The sequence below is a fragment of the Schistocerca americana genome, chromosome 6 (genome assembly GCF_021461395.2).
Source record: "Schistocerca americana isolate TAMUIC-IGC-003095 chromosome 6, iqSchAmer2.1, whole genome shotgun sequence".
NCBI classification, from domain to species: Eukaryota; Metazoa; Arthropoda; class Insecta; order Orthoptera; family Acrididae; genus Schistocerca; species Schistocerca americana.
The window spans coordinates 292,831,733-292,853,906 of NC_060124.1; the positions used below are offsets into that span (position 1 = coordinate 292,831,733).

A 22,174-nucleotide genomic window follows, 5' to 3' on the forward strand; every position below is an offset into this window, starting at 1 on the left:
AAATTAAAATGGAATGTTATCTATCCCTTCTGCCTTATTTGATCTTAAGTCTTCCAAAGCTTTCTTAAATTCTATGGCTGGATCCTCTACCTGTTCTCTATCGGCTCCTGTTTCTTCTTCTACCACACCGTCAGATAAGTCTTTCCCATCATAAAGGCCTTCAATGTAGTCCTTCCACCTATTTGCTCTCTCCTCTGCATTTAACAGTGCAATTCCATTGAAATCTTAAACTTTACCGCCCTTGTTTTTAATTTCACCGCCGGTTGTGTCGACTTTTGCGCACACTGAGACAGTGCATCCAACAATGATTTGTTAACTCTTCACATTTTTTCATGCAGCCATTTCGGCTTAGCTGTCCTGCACTTTGTTTCTTTAATTTCTAGGTGACATGTATTTACGTATTGCTGAATTTTCCGAAACATTATGTGAAGTATTTCCTATGTTATCCATAATTTCTTCGCATTTACCTTTCTAGTACCTTTGTAACTTCTGTGGTTACCGTTTTTAGAAATGTCCAGTCCTCAACTGGGCTGCTTACTAAGCTATTCATTATCGCATTATCGCATATAGCCTATAGCCTATATCTACTGTTTTCAGTGTATATAAATGATCTCATAGAAAGCGCCGTAGGCTCTTTAAGCCTGTTTGCAGATGACGTGGTTGCTTGTAACAAAGAAATGCCAGAAAACTGTAACGATTTGCAGAATGACCTACAGAGGACTGGTGGATGGTGCAGGCTCTACCAGTTGACCTGAATGTAAATAAATGTAACAGATAGCGCATATATGGTGAGAGAATGCTTCTACTGTACAGCTACACTGTCGACGATACACCACTAGAAACAGTATCTACCATAATATACACTCCTGGAAATGGAAAAAAGAACACATTGACACCGGTGTGTCAGACCCACCATACTTGCTCCGGACACTGCGAGAGGGCTGTACAACCAATGGTCACACGCACGGCACAGCGGACACACCAGGAACCGCGGTGTTGGCCGTCGAATGGCGCTATCTGCGCAGCATTTGTGCACCGCCGCCGTCAGTGTCAGCCAGTTTGCCGTGGCATACGGAGCTCCATCGCAGTCTTTAACACTGGTAGCATGCCGCGACAGCGTGGACGTGAACCGTATGTGCAGTTGACGGACTTTGAGCGAGGGCGTATAGTGGGCATGCGGGAGGCCGGGTGGACGTACCGCCGAATTGCTCAACACGTGGGGCGTGAGGTCTCCACAGTACATCGATGTTGTCGCCAGTGGTCGGCGGAAGGTGCACGTGCCCGTCGACCTGGGACCGGACCGCAGCGACGCACGGATGCACGCCAAGACCGCAGGATCCTACGCAGTGCCGTAGGGGACCGCACCGCCACTTCCCAGCAAATTAGGGACACTGTTGCTCCTGGGGTATCGGCGAGGACCATTCGCAACCGTCTCCATGAAGCTGGGCTACGTTCCCGCACACCGTTAGGCCGTCTTCCGCTCACGCCCCAACATCGTGCAGCCCGCCTCCAGTGGTGTCGCGACAGGCGTGAATGGAGGGACGAATGGAGACGTGTCGTCTTCAGCGATGAGAGTCGCTTCTGCCTTGGTGCCAATGATGGTCGTATGCGTGTTTGGCGCCGTGCAGGTGAGCGCCACAATCAGGACTGCATACGACCGAGGCACACAGGGCCAACACCCGGCATCATGGTGTGGGGAGCGATCTCCTACACTGGCCGTACACCACTGGTGATCGTCGAGGGGACACTGAATAGTGCACGGTACATCCAAACCGTCATCGAACCCATCGTTCTACCATTCCTAGACCGGCAAGGGAACTTGCTGTTCCAACGGGACAATGCACGTCCGCATGTATCCCGTGCCACCCAACGTGCTCTAGAAGGTGTAAGTCAACTACCCTGGCCAGCAAGATCTCCGGATCTGTCCCCCATTGAGCGTGTTTGGGACTGGATGAAGCGTCGTCTCACGCGGTCTGCACGTCCAGCACGAACGCTGGTCCAACTGAGGCGCCAGGTGGAAATGGCATGGCAAGCCGTTCCACAGGACTACATCCAGCATCTCTACGATCGTCTCCATGGGAGAATAGCAGTCTGCATTGCTGCGAAAGGTGGATATACACTGTACTAGTGCCGACATTGTGCATGCTCTGTTGCCTGTGTCTATGTGCCTGTGGTTCTGTCAGTGTGATCATGTGATGTATCTGACCCCAGGAATTCAAATGGTTCAAATGGCTCTGAGCACTATGGGACTCAACTGCTGTGGTCATCAGTCCCCTAGAACTTAGAACTACTTAAACCTAACTAACCTAAGGACATCACACACACCCATGCCCGAGGCAGGATTCGAACCTGCGACCGTAGCAGCAGCGCGGCTCCGGACTGGAGCGCGTAGAACCGCACGGCCACCGCGGCCGGCTGACCCCAGTAATGTGTCAATAAAGTTTCCCCCTCCTGGGACAATGAATTCACGGTGTTCTTATTTCAATTTCCAGGAGTGTATCTAGGATAACCGTCCAGCGCGACCTTAAGTGCGACGAACACACAAAAAATTATGGGAATAGCGAATGCCAGACTGAGATTCATAGGAAGACTCTTAAGGAAATGTAGCTCCTCCACGATGAAAGTTGCTTACAAGGTGCTTGTGGCACCGATTCTTGAGTATTGCTCATCAACATGGGCTAATTATCAGGTAGGAATGATAGAAAAGATCCAATGAAGGACGGCACGTTTCGTCGGCGCGAGAGAGTTACCGATGTGCTCAACAAACTTCATTGGCAAACGCTACAAGAGTTGCGTTGTGCACCACGGAGAGGTTTACCACAGAAGTTTCTAGAAAGTACCTTGCAGGAAGAGATCGGACAGCATATTACTTCCTGCCACATACATCGCGCTTGATGACAACGACGAGAAAATTCGATAAATAAGAGCGAATATAGAGGCTTACCGACAGCCATTCTTCCCACATACGATTCGCGCGTGGAACAGGGTAGGGGGGTATCAGTTACTGGTATCAGAACAACCCTCCCCGGAACACCTTAAGATGGTTTGCGGGGCATGGTGTAGATATAAACGAACTGGGCTGTGACTCACCTGATCTGTGCTAAAAATATTTTTTTCTTAACACGTGACCAACTGGAGCTCCCAATTACTGCCTCTATGGCCTCTACGGCCGTCCATAATTTGAAAGTGTTGCCAGTGCAGGATTTTGTACACGAACTTACGTCTCTACTATGTCCCATAAATGTCTGATGGAATCCAGATGGTCAAATCATTCTCTCGAACTGTCCAGAAAGTTCTTAAAGCCAATCATGAACAACTGTGACCCTGAGACATGACACATTGTCATCCACATGACTCATTGCTATCCATCGTTGTTTGGAAACATGACGTCCATGAATGGCTGCAAATGGTCTACAAGTAGCCGAACATAACCATTTCCAGCCAATGATCGGTTCACACCTCATTATTTTGGAGCCACAACCAGCTTGCACAGAGCCTTGTTGACAACTTGGCTCAGTGGCTTCCTGGGGTCTGCGCCACGTTCGAACCCTACCATCAGCTCTTACCAACTACAATCGTGACTCACCTGGCCACACCACGGTTTTCCAGTCGGCTAGGATCGAACTGATACGGTTATAAGTCCAAGAGATGCGCTGGATGCGATGTCGTCCTGTTAGCAAAGGTACTCGCGTAGATTGTATGCTGACATATCCCATTAACGCCACATTTCACCGCACAGACCTAACGAATACGATGGTCGTACGTCCCACATTGGTTTCCGAGATTATTTTATTCAGTGGTGCTTGCAACTCTACGTAAACTATCATTCCGCCTTCAAAGTCTTAATTTGCACCATGCGGCCACAATCACGTCGGAAACCTTTTGAAATGAACCACCTGATTACAAACGACATCTCCGCCAATACACTGCTCTTTTATATCTTGTGTACGCCATACTACCGTCATCTGTATATGTACATATGGCTACCCCATGACCTTGTCATCCAAGTGTAGTTTGTTCGTTAAGAATACAGTCAAGGTGTTTTACTGTTGTTTATCGTCTTGTCTTCCAGCACGGCAGTCTTCTTTTAAAAGTGGTGTGTAAAATTTCTGTATTACGTGCCGTATCCATAACCGAATGTTTTCCACATGACAGATTACATATGAAGACCACACTTATCTGCAGAAGAGAACGGCGGTAGGCGACTCACTTACGATCTTTCACTTTTCGGCTAGCGATGGAAAAAACCGACCGGTTTAAACCGGTAACGCTATTTTAGTTCTGAATAACAGGTATAGGTCGGCATTTTTTTGATCTTGGCTATAGCAGTTTTTTACTTTTCACGAATAACTGCCCAAAATAAACGACATTTCAGTTTTCCGTAGCAGCAGTCCTAAAACTTTTGGTTTTTAAATTAAACTTCTTTTAAAAAATGAACAATGTTTATTCGCAAGAGTTCAGCTGCTCTGAAATATGCGATATTGCAGGAATTCGACTGGAAAAAGCGATCAGCACTGTTTTAGTAACAACATCTGCAGTTAGGAACCAGCAACACATTCCGAATGAATCGGTACAGAATTGCAGAGACAGTAATATACCTGTTGCCATGTGGTGTGTCCTATTAGACAGTACGTGAGCCATGTGGAAGACTTGCCTCCATACGGTCTATAAAGTAGATTCTCAATGTTGTTCTCGAACATCAGTAGTATTGCAGAATGGTACCAACTCTTGTCTGCAGGTATATTTTACGAAATGCAGTGTATTATTTGCTTTAAACACTTAAAAATGAGAGGATCCACAACAAGCTAAGTGTTCTTGGAAGAGAAGATGAATTTCATTAATACTCGTTTACACACAATTTTATTGACGTGCTATATTCTTGAGATAATAATTCAATCCTTAATTTTGTGGCTGCTTCAGGGTGAAAATTGGATAACATCCAAAAGTGACAATGAAGGGTAGCTTCAGCTTATGATCTCTCGCTCTCGCTGTCGCTGAATCTCTCTCTTTCACTTTAGCAATCTTTGCTGGAGACAGTGGGATCGATCTCTGCCACAACCTCAACCCCGTATCGAAAAGTATCTCCTCCTCCTTCACAGCCATTAGAAACTTTCAATCTTTGTCCAAAGCCTACGTTAATTACTGGAAGAAACAGCAGTAAAAACCGAAAATCGGTTTTTTAAAAGACCGGTTATTTTGAATGGTTTTAACATTCAGGTTAAACTGGAGACGAAAGGAACCTCTGTTACCAAAAACCGTGTGTTTCAGTGGTAACCACCATCACTATTTCTGGCCGGGTCAGGGTCTCTGGCGAAACTGAAGTTCAGTCGGTCATCACAGCTGCATTCTAAGAGTAGCACAGATGCAAAAAGATACACCGTAAGTTTGTAGGCTTCCACGGCCAGGATAAATACGAAGAAAATCATTTACGGTATTATGCCTCGAAGTTTTGAAACGCTAAAGCGAGCTACTAACTGCTGGAGTGTGGTGATGTTCGTCCTCTAGACAGGGTGAACATTAATAAAACCGCCAAACTGTAGGGACGGATTCCTGACTGGAAACGGTAGAAAGAAGGTAATATGAAAATATGTCCGGAAATGCGTCGTTTCCACGGCAGATGACGCTGACGAATGAAAGTTCCTCTAACCATGTGCCTGTCTTCCTTGTGTATTGCAGGCTGTGTAGTTGACGCAGTGTACTGTCAACACTAGAATGGTATTGTATTCACATCGGGAACAAGCCGACATGATGTTTTTGTACGGCCCAGCAGATGGAAAAGGTCGAGAGGCAGCATGGTTATGCCAAAAAAAATACTCCCATAGACACCAACCACATAACACGACATTGTAAGCCCTTTTTGGGCGTTTGTGTGATCATAGGCCCTTTAAGATGGTCGAACGTGCAGGGAGGCAGCGAGCTGTGCGTACACCACATTTGGAGTACCAGGTTCTGCAGGATATTGAGACGAACCATAGTACAAGCGCCTGGCGAGTGTCCCGCCAACATGGTGTAAGCCACAGTAGGATTACGTGTATCCTGCATGACAGCCCCTACTATCATTATTACCTGCAACGAGTGCTAGGATTATCAGTAGCGGATTTCCGTCTACGGGAAGAATTTTGTCTATGGGATTTCTGACATCGCTCCTCTTTACCAATAAAGCAACCTTTACCAGAACTGGCATCGTCAATCTGCATAATCGTCATTTGTGAGCTACAGACAATTCTCGGGGAATGGTTGAGATGTCTCAGTAGCCTAGGGTCAGAACCAGTGTGTGGACAGCGATTCTTGGCGAACATATACTTGGATCAGTTATTATTCCACAACGCCTTGACGAAGGAACGTACCTGGACTTCCTGCGAAATACCCTGCCTGGGCTGCCTGAGAATGAGTTTTTGGCAATATGACAGGTTATGCGGTTTCTGCACGACGGAGCACCACCCCACTTTCGCATTACAATTTGCCAGCACCTCAACAACATCTTCCCTGGACGCTGGCGGCCCTGTAGCACTGAACTTAAACCCCTGGACATTTATCTTTGCATCAGCTGATAAGCGGCGTATATGCTGAACAAGTTGATGTGCAGACCTTTGAAAAGCGTGTTCATGACGCCCCTGACGCTATTTGGAAAGAGGCCGTAACATGCGAAAGAGTGCGGTAATTCGTGATGCGATGTGTGAACGCGTCCACTGCATCCCATGGAAGCCGCCAGAACATCTGTTGTGATCTGGATGCGATGCAGTTCTGTATTATGTTCCGGGACGATTTCTTGTCGTTGCACGCACACTGTCCATTTCCGCGCATATGATCATAGGACATTTTTTCTTCCATTTCCAGTCAGGAATCCTTCCCTGTAGTTCGTCGTCTTTATGAATGTTCACCCTGAATATTGCCTTACATCGGTTGTCCGTTGACTAGCAACGTCATATTCTGGGATGTCATTGGACAGTTCAAAGAAAAGAGTGGACCACAATAAATCAGATATAGCTGCATATCACCATGACTGTACCGACCTATTAATTTTCAAGAATCTCGTGTTCTTGTTTGGCGGCCGTGGAAAAATAAGAGACACTATCAAAATCTTCCTGAAGATATGAACAGAGAGTATGGCTACAAGTTGAGGGTGACCTGGCACCAGCGAACCCACTGTTTCGGGCAGCGTGAGTTCACCAGCAAGCAGCTCCACACGACCCGGGTTCAACAGTGTAAACAAGCGGCTAAGAGAAAACTACCGTCCCACTGCAGGAAGATACTAGCCCCGCCTTTCTTGTTTTCGGCTGCTTTCCGTTTTCTTTCTTTTCACTTTGTACTTCTTCTCTTTCTTTATTTGCCACTTCCTTGTCATTGTTATAAGGACTGGCTGTAAGGATCACCGCTCAGCCCTTCTTTCGGTCAATGCTTTTACATTATCTTCGTGCACAATGTGGCCAGAAGCCACCACCAAGATGGCCACTTTGCCCACATTAACGCATTTACACAAAAGCTGCATGCCTTGTAATAGAATGATCGAAATTTCATTTACTAAAGTAGGATTATGGAGTCATGAGATACACTTTCAACACATTTTCATTAAAAAGAGGAAAGTGTCGTTCCCTCACAGTAACAAATACACTAAATTAACTCTTACATTGTTGTTCTTGTTGTGGTCTTGAGTCCAGATGCTGATTTGATGCAGCTCTCCATGCTACTTTATCCTGTACAAGCTTCTTCATCTCCCAGTACCTACTGCAACATTCATCCTTCTGAATCTGCTTAGTGTATTCATCTCTTGTTCTCCCTCTACCATTTTTACCCCCAACGCTGCCCTCCAATATTAAATTGGTGATCCCTTGATGCCTCAGAACATGCCTTACCAACCGATTCCTTCTTCTAGTCAAGCTGTGCCACAAATTTCCCTCCAATTCTATTTAATACCTCCTCATTAGTTATGCGATCTACCCATCTAATCTTCAGCATTCTTCTGTAGCACCACATTTCAAAAGCTTCTATTTTCTTTTTGTCTAAACTATTTATCGTTCACGTTTCACTTCCATACATGGCTACACTCCATACAAATACTTTCAGAAAATACTTTCTGCCACTTAAATCCATACTCGATGTTAACAAATTTCTCTTCTTCAGAAACGCTTTCCTTGCCATTGCCAGTCTACATTTTATATCCTCTCAACTTCGACCATCATCAGCTATTTTGCTCCCCAAATTGCAAATCACATTTACTACTTTAAGCGTCTCATTTCCTAATATAATTCCCTCAGCATCACCCAATTTAATTCGACTACATTACATTGTTGTGGCGACTTCTGCCACCGAATGTATCAGGATGGTCAAATGTAGCGGGAAGACACCAAATGTAGTGGGTAAGTGCCAGGAGTTGCCGTATTAAAACTCGGCGAGAACTTTACAAATGATTTTTTTTTTTTTTTTTAAGCTACAGAGCCCCATTAACCTCGTTCTGCGTCACTGGGTCCCACAATACTGAGGCCACCGCCCTAGCAATTCAGAGCAATACGCTGTGCGTGCCGGCCCTGTACGTCAGCTGCAGAGTTCTGATTACGTCAGGGTGGCTGCGCCAGCAGACGACTCAGTGGCCACCGTCCTCGTCGTTTCTGCGCTGCTCCGCCGGGAGCCGTAGGCCGGCTCCACTGCTGCCTCTTCCTCCCTGGCGTAGCTGAGAATGCGGCGGCAACGACCGCCCGTGATCCGGTGTCCGAATCTGTCCCCCTCACCTCGAGAAGTCTCCAGCGTGAGTCGGGAGCTGAGACGACCGCCCGCGGCAACGAGCCGAAGAGTGGCCCTCCCTGAGTGGCTGTGGACCCAGCGTTGGCCCCACAAGGTCGAACCAAAGACCCACTGTTGACTGGAACCCTGGCGCCCCATCTGTTGCCGCGTGTAGCCGGCGGTGTGACACTCCTCGCCATCCAGGAGAGCTGCTTGAATGAATCTCATTAGAAAACAGCACCTACTTATACTCGGCTGTGTGACGCTGTTTTGCTAACATGCTGCTCCGAGTCACGTACGCTCTACACCAATATTGCGCCAGTGGGCTCATTCTGCCTAGAGCTTGCGTTATGCCTAGGGCTTAAGCCACGCGGACCGCTGCTTTTACTCTTTTCATCGGTTCGATGGCCACGTGACCTCCACCCTACTTTGTAAACGTTGGTATGCGTAACTCACTGCAATCCGGCCCGCAGCTGGCTGTAACTTGGGCTCAGAGCATCGCACAAAACCCACTTTCCCATCTTAAGAATCAGTGCCGCTACACCATTATCCTCGTGTTTGCTTTTGTTGATGTTCATCTTATATCCTCCCTACAAGACACTGTCCATTCCGTTCAACTGCTCTTCCAGCTACTTTGCTGTCTCCGACAGGATTACAATGTCATCAGCGAACCTCAAAGTTTTTATTTCTTTTCCATGGATTTTAATTCCTACTCCGAATTTTTCTTCTGTTTCCTTTACTGCTGCTCAGTATATAGATTGAAAAACATCTGGGATAGGCTACAACCCTGCCTCACTGCCTTCTCAACCACTGCTTCCCTTCATGCCCCTCGACACTTATAACTGCCATCTGTTTTCTATACAAATCGTAAATAGCCTTTCGTTCTCTGTAGTTTACCCCTACCACCGCCAGAATTTGAAAGAGCGTCTTCCAGTGTCATTGTCAAAAGCTTTCTCTAAGTCTACAAATGCCAGAAACGTAGGTTTGCCTTTCCTTAATCTATTTTCTAAGATACGTCGTAGGGTCAGTATTGCCTCACGTGTTCCAACATTTCTACGGAATCCAAACTGATCTTCCCCGAGGTTGGCTCAACCAGTTTTTCCATTAATCTGTAAAGAATTCGTGTTAGTATTTTGCAGCCAAGACTTATTAAAGTGATAGTTCATTAATTTTGACAACTGTCAACACCTGCTTGGAATTATTATATTCTTCTTGAAGTCTGAGGGTATTTCGCCTGCCTCATACATCTGGTTTACCAGATGGTCGTGTTTTGTCAGGACTGGCTCTCCCAAGGATGTCAGTAGTTCTAATGGAATGTTGTCTATTCCTGGAGCCTTGTTTCGACTTAGGTGTTTCAGTGCTCTGTCAAACTCTTCACACAGTATCATATCTCCCAATTCATCTTCATCTACATCCTCTTCCATTTCCATAATATTGCCCTCAAGAACATCGCCCTTGTATAGACCCACTATATACTCCTTCCGGCTTTCTGCTTTCCCTTCTTTGCTTAGAACTGGGTTTCCATCTGAGCTCTTGATGTTCATGCAAGTGATTCTCTTTTCTCCAAAGGTCTCTCTAATTTACCTGTAAGCACTATCTATATTACCCCTAGTGAGATATGCCTCTACATCCTTACATTTGTCCTCTAGCCATCCCTGCTTAGCCATTTTGCACTTCCTGTCGATCTCATTTTTGAGACGTTTGTATTCCTTTTTGCCTGCTTCAGTTACTGCATTTTTATATTTTCTCCTTTCATCAATTAAATTCAATATTTCTTCTGTTACCCAAGGATTTCTATTAGCCCTCGTCTTTTTACCTACTTGATCCTCTGCTGCCTTCACTACTTCAACCCTCAGAGCTACCCATTCTTCTTCTACTGTATTTCCTTCCCCCATTCTTGTCAATCGTCCCCTAATGCTCTCCCTGAAACTCTCTACAACTTATAGTTTTGTCAGTTTATCCATGTCCCACCTTCTTACATTACATCAGGATAATGAAAATCCAGAAAAAATATTATAACTCTGAAGAGCGGCGCAGCAGAGAAGGTTCATGGGGTGATTGGGCACTCAAGAATACGAGAGGCTAATGATACTGCTTCCGTTGCAAGATACTTTTTATTTTTCAATACTTAAAGCACCACTGGTTTCTGGCTGTGATAACTTAGTGTTGTGACCCCGAGCGCCGTACTCTGCGCTCGCTGGTGGTACACCGCGTCCTATACTTGTCCATCAGGGCGCTCGGGGTCAGAACACAAAGTTATCACAGCCAGAAACCAGTGATGCTTTAAGTATTGAAAAATAAAAAATACCTTAGAACTGAAGCGGCATGTTCAACCTCTACTATAATGTGATCATTATAGTAGAGGTTGCGAATGTTCCTGGAGCAGCATTGTTTGTAAACTCGATGGAGAATAATTTGAGGCATTTCCCTGAGGATATCGGCACCTCGTAGCTCCTGTGACCGCAGCGGCACTTTTCCCGCCATAGGCACTTTGCTCAGCTGTCCCGTATGAGTATAAATATAGAGGGTGACCCAGAAGTCAGTTAACATTTTGAAATTCAGTACTTTACAGAATAATCTAGGTATAGTGCTAAAAATTGACACACGCTTGAAATAACATGGGATTTTGTTGAAACAGAAAACGGTACACAAAGTGACAAACAGATTGTGCTTCATGTGCTACAAACGCAATAAATAGTATAGCGACTGGTTTTTAGAAAATACAAATGTTCAACATGTCGGTGATTCTTCAACAATACCTGTAAATGATGGACAATCTTGTGAACAGCACTGTACAGCATACCAGTAGGTGACGTGAGAAATTGCTCGGATGTTGTCATCTGGCGTCCCTAATGAGGTCGGACGATCGCGGTAGTCTTGCGACTTCTGGCAATATGACAACCAACAATCGCGCGGGTTGCTGTCTGGGACCTGGAAATCCTCACCAAACGATGTACGCAAGAGATATTTCAAGTGTGCAGCAATATGGCGTGGAACACCATCCTGCATAAAAGTCGTACCTTCAACCAGATGTTTATCAGCAAGACTACGGATGCTGCGATTCTGTAACATTTTGGGGTACCTTGCACACGTCTACATCTATACATCTTCGTTATTACTCTGCTATTCACAATAAAGTGCCTGGAAGAGGGTTCAATGAACCACCTTCAAGCTGTCTCTCTACCGTTCCACTTTCGAACGGCACTTGGGAAAAAGAGCACTTAAATTTTTCTGTGCGAGCACTGACTTCTCTTATTTTATCGTGATGATCATTTCTCCCTATGTAGGCGGGTGCCAACAGAATGTTTTCGCAATCGGGGGAGAAAACTGGTGATTGAAATTTCATGAGAAGATCCCGTCGCAACGAAAAACTAACTTGTTTTAATGATTGCCACTCCAATTCACGTATCATGTCTGTGACAGTATCTTCCCTATTTCGCAATAATACAAAACGAGCTGCCCTTCTTTGTACTTTTTCGATGTCATCCGTCAGTCCCATCTGATGCAGATCCCACAACGCACAGCAATGCTCCAGAATAAGGCGGACTAAGCGTAGTGTAAGCAGTCTTTGGTAGACTTGTTGCACCTTCTAAGTGTTCTGCCAATGAATAGCAGTCTTTGGTTTGCTCTACGCACAATATTATCTCTGTGATCGTTCCAATTTAGGTTATTTGTAATTGTAATCTTTGAATATTTAGTTGAATTTACAGCCTTCAGATTTGTGAGACTTATCGCGTAATCGAAATTAAGCTGATTTCTTTTAGTACTCATGTGAATAACTTCGTACTTTTCCTTATTCAGCGTCAATTGCCACTTTTCGCACCATACAAATATCTTATTTAAATCATTTTGCAAGTCGTTTTGATCCTCTGATGACTTTATAAGACGGTAAATGACAGCATCATCTGCAAACAATCTAAGACGGCTACTCGGATTGTCTCCTATGTCGTTAATGTAGATCAGGAACAATAGAGGGCCTAGAACACTTCCTTGGGGAACGCCGGATATTACTTCTGTTTTACTCGACGACTTTCCGTCTATTACTACGAACTGTGACCTTTCTGACAGGAAATCACGAATCCAGTCGCACAACTGAGGCGATACTCCGTAGGCACGCAGTTTGGTTAGAAGACGCTTGTGAGGAACGGTGTCGAAAGCCTTCGGGAAATCTAAAAATATGGAATCAATTTCACATCCCCTGTCGATAGCACTTATTACTTCACGAGTATAAAGAGCTAGTTGTGTTTCACAAGAACGATATTTTCTGAAACCGTGCTGACTATGTGTCAATAAATCGTTTTCTTCGAGGTACTTCATAATGTTCGAATACAGTATATATTCCAAAACCCTACTGCAAATCGACGCTAGTGAGAAAGGCCTGTAATTCAGCAGATTACTCCTAAAATGGTTCAAATGGCTCTGAGCACTATGGGACTTCTGAGGTCATCAGTCCCCTAGAACTTAGAACTACTTAAACCTAACGGGCCTAAGGACATCACACACATCCATGCCCGAGGCAGGATTCGAACCAGCGACCGTAGCCGTCGCGCGGTTCCTGACTGAAGCGCCTAGAACCGCTCGGCCACTCCGGCCGGCCGGATTACTCCTACTTCCCTTTTTGGGTATTGATGTGACTTGAGCAATTTTCCAGTCTTTAGGTACGGATCTAGCTGCGAGCGAGTGGTTGTAGATAATTGCTTAAGATGGAGCTATTTTATCAGCATACTCAGAGTGGAACCTGACTGGTATCCAATCTGGACCGGAGGCCTTGCCTTTATTAAGTGATTTAAGCTGCTTCGTTACTCCAAGGATATTTACTTCTATGTTTCCATCTTGGCAGTTGTTCTTGATTGGAATTCAGGAATATTTACTTCGTCTTCTTTGGTCACGGTGACAGTCTGAAAAGCAGCACACAGAATTTCCTCTAAGAAAAAAGGATCCAGTCACGATTGATGTGGTAATCCATACCACACCGAGACTTTTTCGTCATGTAACTGGGATTCCACGACAATTCTAGGATTCTCGGTAGCCCAAATTCTGAACAAGTAGGTTTTGACAAACCCTAAGAGTGTAAAATGGGCTACGTCGGCCCATAACACTTTAGACAACATCGTCATTTTCTCCCATTTTTGAAGTGCTACAGTGCGGCTGGTCCCGTCGGGGGTTCGAGTCCTCCCTCGGGCATGAGTGTGTGTGTTTGTCCTTAGGATAATTTAGTTTAAGTAGTGAGTAAGCTTAGGGACTGATGACCTTAGCAGTTAAGTCCCACAAGATTTCACACACATTTGAACTTTTAAGTGCTCACACGAAAAATGTTTGCGCATCTGACTCCCTCTCTCACTACAGTTCATTTTATACACGATTCTCATGAGTGGTCGCTGTTGTGTTGCTGTTCAACGCCATCTGTTAGCCTTTTTTGCACTCGTTTTTGGTTTCAGGCATGTGTATCAAGTTTTACCTCTCCACCTCTATTATTCAGCAATTACTGCATTTTCAAATATGAATGGACTTTGGGGTCACTTTGTAAAAAACAATGCCAATGTGCTTTCGCATATGTGTTTGTACAAGTACGAAGATACAGAGGGTCCAGAAAAGTACTCCCTGATTTCAAAATTAAATATCTCGAAAACAAAGATCGATAGAGGAATGTAGTAAACGGTATGTTTACTGTGAAAGCTGTAAGACGTTTATACAGAGTTTGAAATAATAGTTACAAAAGCTGCTAATAGATGGCGCTGTAATCGCCATACGTAATGCCTAGTATAAATATTGATCCGAAGCCCAGAGCGATCAGTTCCACTATTGAAACGTAAAAGGAGGTTAGCGTACCGAAGGAAGAGATTAAAACCATGTACTCCATTGAATAACGCGTTTTTCTCGTGCTAGAGTACCACAGGTTAGAAGAGAGTCCTATGGCAACAAGGCGAAGTTTTCAAGCACGATTTAATGTTCCAAAAGGACCGGATGCGAAAACCATTTGTACGCTCTTCGCAAAATTTCAACGAACAGGCAGCGTAACTGATGATCTAGTGGGGCATGTTGGCCGCAAGCAAACCGCAGTTACGCCTGAAAATATCGCCACAGTTTCTGGAATTATTCACCGAAATCCAATGTCATCCGTCCGTAGAATTGCATCTGAGACTGGTTTGAAGCGTTCCAGCACGCAGAAAATACTGAGAAAGAGCCTACACATGTTTCCGTTCAAAATTCAAACGCACCAGGACATACCCGTACGAGCTGTGCAACAACGGGTTGCCTCTGCTAATCAGATGCTCACAATGATTGACAGTGAAGGATTTGATGTTGGCTGCATCTGGTTTATAGATGAAGCACACTTCCACCTGAATGGATACGTGAATAAGCAGAACTGGCGATTTTGAGGTTCCGAAAAGCCATATTGGTGTGAAGCGAAACCACTGTATTCCCCTAAAGTTACTGTGTGGGCTGCAGTATGCAGCAGAGGCATTATTGCCCCTTTTTTCATTCGAGAAACTGTCACTGGTGCACGTTACGTTGCAATTTTGGAACAATTTGTCGCCACACAGCAAGCGTTAGAGGATCGACCAGGTACTGAATGGTTTATGCAAGATGGAGCCCGACCACATCGGACCGAAAAAGTGTTTCGCTTTCTTGAGGAATACTTCGGGAATAGAGTCATTGCTTTGGAATACCCCAAATTTACTGGTGCAGGCATGGATTGGCCTCCATATTCGCCGGATTTGACTCCCTGTGACTTTTTTTTGTGGGGCACTGTGAAAGACATGGTGTACCCGAAGCATCCCGCCACGCTGGACGAGCTTGAATCGGCGATCTCTGTGGCATGTGAACCCATTTGGTTGAGACACTACGAAATGTCATGGCGAATTTCATTCTTCCTTCGCGCCACCTCTGTAGTGCCAATCGTGAACATTTTGAAAACATTGTGATGTGATTGTTTGCAAAGATTGTTTTCATACGATTATTTCACTTATGTATGCTGATATGAGCTGTACATCATACAGCGCCATCTGTTGGCAGCTTTTGTAACTATTATTTCAAACTGCTGTATAAACTTCTTACAGCTTTCATACAAACATACTGTTTACTGCATTCCTCTATCGATCTATGTTTTCGAGATATTTAATTTTGAAATCTGGAAGCCCTTTTCTGGACACCCTGTACATACTGTAACATCCTCCATCTAGGTTATAGCTGATTTCCGGTGTCGGTAGATTGAATCGACTGCTGACCACGTGGCGTTGTGTGCAGACTGCCAGATCACGTGTCGCTGGAGGAGGGGGCGCTCCTGGAGCCGCTGTCTGTGGGGGTGCACGCGTGCCGCCTGGCCGGCGTCTGCCCGGGTTGCAAAGTGCTCGTCATCGGCGCCGGGCCCGTCGGGCTGCTCACCGTCGCCGCCGCCAAGGCGTTCGGCGCCAACAAGATCGGCATCGCAGGTACAAAACTGCAGTTTCGAAATATCGAGAAATCAAAGTTGGGGTGACAATGACCTCTGATGATTAAGTTGGTTGGTTGGTTTGTTTTGGGGTTTGATGGGGGCTAAACATCGAGGTCATCAGTCCCCTGTTCCAAACATACATACTTGTAAAAGGTCTATACAGTAAAAGCGTAACCTCTGCACCCAGAGGGAGGGAAAAATGGTTCAAGTGGCTCTGAGCGCTATGTGACTTAACTTCCGAGATCATCAGTCGCCTATAACTTACAAGGGAACCTCCCCATCGCAACCCGCTCAGATTTAGTTTTAAGTTGGCACCGTGGATAGGCCTTGAAAAACTGAACACAGATCAATCGAGAAAAAAGGAAGAAGTTGTGTGGAACTATGAAAAAAATAAGCAAAATATACAAACTGAGTAGTCCATGAGCAAGATAGGCAACGTCAAGGAGAGTGTTAGCTCAGGAGCGCCGTGGTCCCGTGGTTAGCGCAGAGTGCGATTTGTGCTTCTACCAGTGGGGGGGGATGCCTTCGGGGGTTATTAGAATTATCTATGTTACTAGCTTGGACGCATGGTTAAACAGCTATTTATAAATAGATTTTAATGCCGAAACTCACTAGTCACGCGTATACACTATCAGAAAAGCCATCCCTTGTTATAGCTTTAAAAGTGCATTATAGGTAAAGCTTATTTACAAAATCATCTACATACAGGTATACGAGCGGAATTCAAAGAGTAGAGGCACATTTGTGAAGAGCTTTACTTATTCTGATGATAGAAAACTGAAACATATTAATAGTATTAATAGTAAGACTTATTAAAAACTTTCAGTGTTCGGCTCCACAAATTTAAATTATATGTAAAGTTTTACTCCAGTGCGTGGGAAATAAACATCCCAGGTTGGGACACATAAACTAAAACCAGAGGAGGGGATGGTCTGATGTAGAGGGAGGGAAATTCCCCCCATCCCCCCCTGCAAATCGCACACTGGGTTAGCGTGAGCTGCTGGGGAACGAGAGGTTCTTGGTTCAAGTCTTCCCTCGGGTGAAAAGTTGAATTTTTTATATAATCAACTTCGTTCTCCAAAATTCCAGGCCATGTTCAGATTTGCTTGGACATAAGCAGGATTTGACGTTCTACACACGGAAAAATTTGAAAACGTTAAAAACATATGTTTTGACAGAACACAGGGAAAACTGTGCGACTGTGAAACTGTTGCATTCATTTGTTGCAGTTTATGTGACAAACTCTTGTTTTCATCACTTTTTTGGGAGTGATTATCACATCCACAAGAAAACCTAAATCGGGCAAGGTAGAAGAATCTTTTTACCCATTCGCCAAGTGTACAAGTTAGGTAGGTCGACAACATATTCCTGTCATGTGACGCACATGCCGTCACCAGTGTCGTATAGAATACATCAGACGTTATTTCCTGTGGAGGAATCGGTTGACCTATGAACTTGCGATCAAATGTTTTCGGTTCCCATTGGAGAGGCACGTCCTTTCGTCCAATAATCGCACGGTTTTGCGGTGCGGTCGCAAAACACAGACACTAAACTTATTACAGTGAAGAGAAATGTCAATGAACGAACGGACAGATCATAACTTTGCGAAAATAAAGCAAATAAACTTTTCATTCGAGGGAAGACTTGAACCAAAGACCTCTCGTTCCGTAGCTGCTGACGCTAACCACGGGACCACGGCGCTCGTCAGCTCACATTATCCTTGATGTTGCTTATCTTGCGAATGGACTACTCAGTTCGTATATTTTGCTTATTTTTTTCATAGTTCCACACAACTTCTTCCTGTTTTCTCGATTTTTCTCTGCCTCGTGATAACTGGGTGTTGTGTCATGTCCTTAGGCTAGTTAGGTTTAAGTAGTTCTAAGTTCTAGGGGACTGATGACCATAGATGTTAAGTCCCATAGTGCTCAGAGCCATTTGAGCCTTTTTTTTTTTTTTTTTTTTTTTTGTTTCCTCGATCGATTTGTGTTCAGTTTTTCAAGGCCTGTGCCAACTTATAACTAAATCTGAGGGAGGTGCGATGGGGAGGTTCTCTTGTTAGAACTAATTAAACCTGACTAACCTAAGGACATCACACACATCCATGACCGAGGCAGAATTCGAACCTTCGACCGTAGCGGTCAGGGAGGGAACACCAAGGGGTTCAGAGCTAAAATGAACACCGCAATAACACAAAATAGAGGACACTTAAAAGAGCAGAGCAAATAGTTGACTAGAGTAAAACAGACTACAGTGGTTGAAGGATCAGGTAAAAGGTCAACCACTCAACTACAAACGAAGAACCTCCAGCTGTAAATCGCTGATAGAGATACCAACACAACTTGTTAGCATAAAAGACACTATTTTGGTATCCACGTCACAATTAAAAGTCGCTGGAGTGGGTGTAGCCTGAGAAATCATGCGAGAGCGTCCAAACTAGAGTGAGTGATAAAACCCGGCTGCACGGATAAAACGTAAAACTGAGTCAGCTATAGAGGCATTGTCACCTAGAATTAAAGGAAGTGCAGCTGGTCAAATTAAAGGACTGCCGCAAGGGGGCTAAAAGGGAGCAGTCCATCAGTAGATGGACCACTGTCAGCCCTGCACCACAGCGACACTGGGGGGGGGGGGGGGTTCCTCACGGCGAAGGAGATAGCTGTGGGTCAACCGCGTGTGTCCAATTCGGAGACGGCAGAGAACAACTGAGTCGCTACGCGTGCTCCTCAAGCATGCTGATTAAGCGATCTTATTTTCTTGCATCAGACATGGAACTTTAACTGTTCCGAAACCGACCGTGTGTACACAATAAAAGCTAGGGGATTAAGCAACTTTCGCGGTTTCTTAATTTTCCAAAATGGGCTTGTACAGTTGCGGCTGCCCCATAACATGAACTCTTAGAGCGCTCCAGACTAGAGGTCTGCAAAGGGCGTTTTGTTCGCTCATACTCGCTCGAGCCCAGCGCTCTCGGGCAAAAACAGCGACAGACTGAGTTAGTTTATTCCACATCCTAGCCCCTCTGAAAACCGAGACTGTACTATTTTGGCTGCTGAGAGCGGCTCACATCCGCTCAACGACGCTAAATAAATGTATATTACAAGAATAGAGTAACGTGTTACTACGACGTTATAATTTTATCCTAGCTTATCACCAGTCTGATGTTTCATCGCTAGGGCCCGGATTTTAATGACAAGTCATACATTTTTCTGAACTATAGGGTGACTTTTAGAAAAAAATTGTACACAAATCTAGGCATTTTAGTGTCGAAAGTGTATTTTGATTGTGCATATAGACTCATATTTCAACAAATTTTAGTAATATGTCATATTGTGGCTAACTTTTAATATAATAGGTCATATTTCCGTCAACTTTTGCCAAAAATTCATATACCGTTTTTCTCGAATCTTACGGGACATACGAATTATAAAAGGAATATGTTGCTCACGAGACAGTATTTAACGTGCTATTATGAAAGATAAACAGATAAATTAGTACACAGCTTTATTTCTCAGGACCGTAGCAGAAAATCGGTGTACCACAACAGTCGTTTCGCGAACATAAAACATTGTTGCGCAGAGTCAGAGCCAACAAAGGCTTCTGCCGTAATAATCATCGCAGTCGCACAGGTGTTCCCAGTAACCAGTTTGAATATAGCCTTTGCCTTGTTGAACATGCCTAAAGCAAAGTGTTCCGACAGCGTGAAGTTGCGAGGATATGTTCGAGAATTTGGAGAGAAGTTCTTCAGTACTGATGGGAAAAAATTATTCTGTAGACTGTGTGATGTTAAAGTTAGTGCAGAAACGCGCTTTAGTGTGCAACAACACTGTAATACCGCTAAACACAGCAGCTGTGTGAAACGAAGTGCTGAAAATAACAGCAGGCAAACGCTGTTATTTGAACAAACAGGTCAATCGTCAACCGTGCAATCGTTCTGCAAGGATCTGTGAGATGATGGTGTCCTGCAACATCCCACTGGAAAAGCTGAAGAATCGACGCTTCAGACGGGTCTTGGAGAAGTACATACCACATCCAGTTCCACATGAATCTTCATTGAGAAAAAACTATTTATCCATGTGCTACAATGATGTGTTCAACAAAATACGAATTACTATTGCTGAGCAAAAGATCTGGCTGTCGATTGATGAAACTACGGATATTAGTGGGCGATATATTGCAAATGTTGTTGTTGGTGTTGATGGCCGTGGAGAATGTTCCTACTAACGTGTGAAGCTCTCGATAGAGTAAACAATTTGACGACTGATATTTTGTTTGACAACTCTCTGAAGCTACTGTGGCCGGATGGTATGAAAAGAGAGAACGTTTTGCTGCTTGTAACAGATGGTGCTTCATATATGGCTAAAGCATCCAAAGGGCTTCAGATTCTCTTCCCCCGTATGGTGTACGGCACTTGACTTGCACATGCGTTGCACAGAGTTGCCGAAGAGGTGCGGTCAAATTACCCTGACGTGGACAAATTAATTTCCCGTGGCAAGAAAACCTATGTGAAGGCTCCGCTACTGGTGCAGAAATTCACGGAACAAGCACCTTCAACGTCCCTCCCACCTAAACGTGTTCTTACACGATGGGGTTCTTGGCTTAATGCTGCTGAGTATTGCTGCACCAACTACACCCAAATAAAGACAATCTTCTGTGAGCTTGGTAGCGATGAGTCAAGTGCTATCAAAATTGTGAAAGACGTTTTTACAGATACATTGTCTCGAAACTTGGCATACATCAACGCCAGTTTTTCAGTGATACCAAAAGCCACCAAACGACTGGAAGCTGTTGGCACTCAGCTATGTGAGGCCCTGACTATTGTGCAACATGTGCAGAGTGAGTTGAGTCGAGCTCGTGGTCATGTGGCTGAAAAAGTGAAAACCAAATTGCAAAGTGTTCTCCAACAGAATCCTGGATATTCTATACTGTGCAAAATTAGTGACAGTCTTTCAGGGAATGCCGCAACATTTGAAGATACTGAAACAAAGTTGAACTCCAGTGACTGGGCTGCCTTCAAATACGCTCCAGTGACGTCTTGTGAAGTGGAGAGGAGCTTTTCCAGGTGCAAAACTATCCTCAGCGACAACCTTAGGTCTTTGACAGTGGGAAACTTGAAAATGCAGCTTGTGATCCAGTGCAACTTTGAAGATACTGAAGATTGACGTACGGTATTAAATAATGGAAATGCTTTAAATACTATGTAGAAATAAAAACATTGTTTTGCTGTTTCGATAGATGATCTTTTCACTATACTTTCTGTTTTGAGACATTCAAAAAATAGGTGCAAATTAGCTACAAACCCTATAGATAGAAAGAGCTATACTTACAATATTTTGAGAAGTGAATTTTATATTACTTCATGGTGAATAAAAATTACATAAACAAATAAGAATGCTTTAAATAAACTTCTATTACGTCGTATTTTGTTTTTTAAGGTCATATTTATGTAAGCTTTAGGTCATAAATGCTTGCATATTTCACTTTTTTTAGGTAATTAAAATCCGGGCCCTATTCATCACGTATCTGCCGCAAGGCAGATGAAATTGAAGGCAATATTATAGAAATGGAAGACTACTTCACTGAATTTGTGATTGGAGATATGATATACAGCAAGAAAAATTTCACAGTGTAAGTCCTAACAAGGCCTGGGAGTAAACGATATTTCGTCAGTACTACTTACAGCCTTGGTAGCACCGGCCATGATAAAACTCTTCCGTTCGGTGTGACACATGTGTGAGACAGGCGAAATACCCTCTGACTTCAAGAAGAAAGTAATAATTTCAATTCCGAAGAAAGCTAGTGCTGATGGGTGTGAAGGCTATCGAACTATCAATTTAATAAGTCATGGTGGCCAAATACTAACACGAATTATTTACGAAAGAATATAAAAACTGGTAGATGTTTTCCACTTTTCTTAAACGCAAACTTTCCGTGTTTGTTTTCACAGTTCACGCATCTCACCCTTTCACTAGTGTATTTAATCAATGGCACTATACCCAACAAGAAGTTCAAATCACACAGAGAATTCAA

General features: G+C 44.3%; 1 protein-coding gene across 1 annotated transcript in view; it reads left to right on the forward strand.

The window, feature by feature from the left end:
- LOC124620101 (sorbitol dehydrogenase-like) overlaps positions 1 to 22,174 on the forward strand; it is an 81,138-nt gene that overhangs the window by 36,680 nt on the left and 22,284 nt on the right. The window contains exon 5 of the mRNA XM_047146769.1: positions 15,967 to 16,151. Coding sequence (XP_047002725.1) covers positions 15,967 to 16,151 — 185 coding nt within the window. The remainder of the gene's footprint in view (positions 1 to 15,966; positions 16,152 to 22,174) is intronic.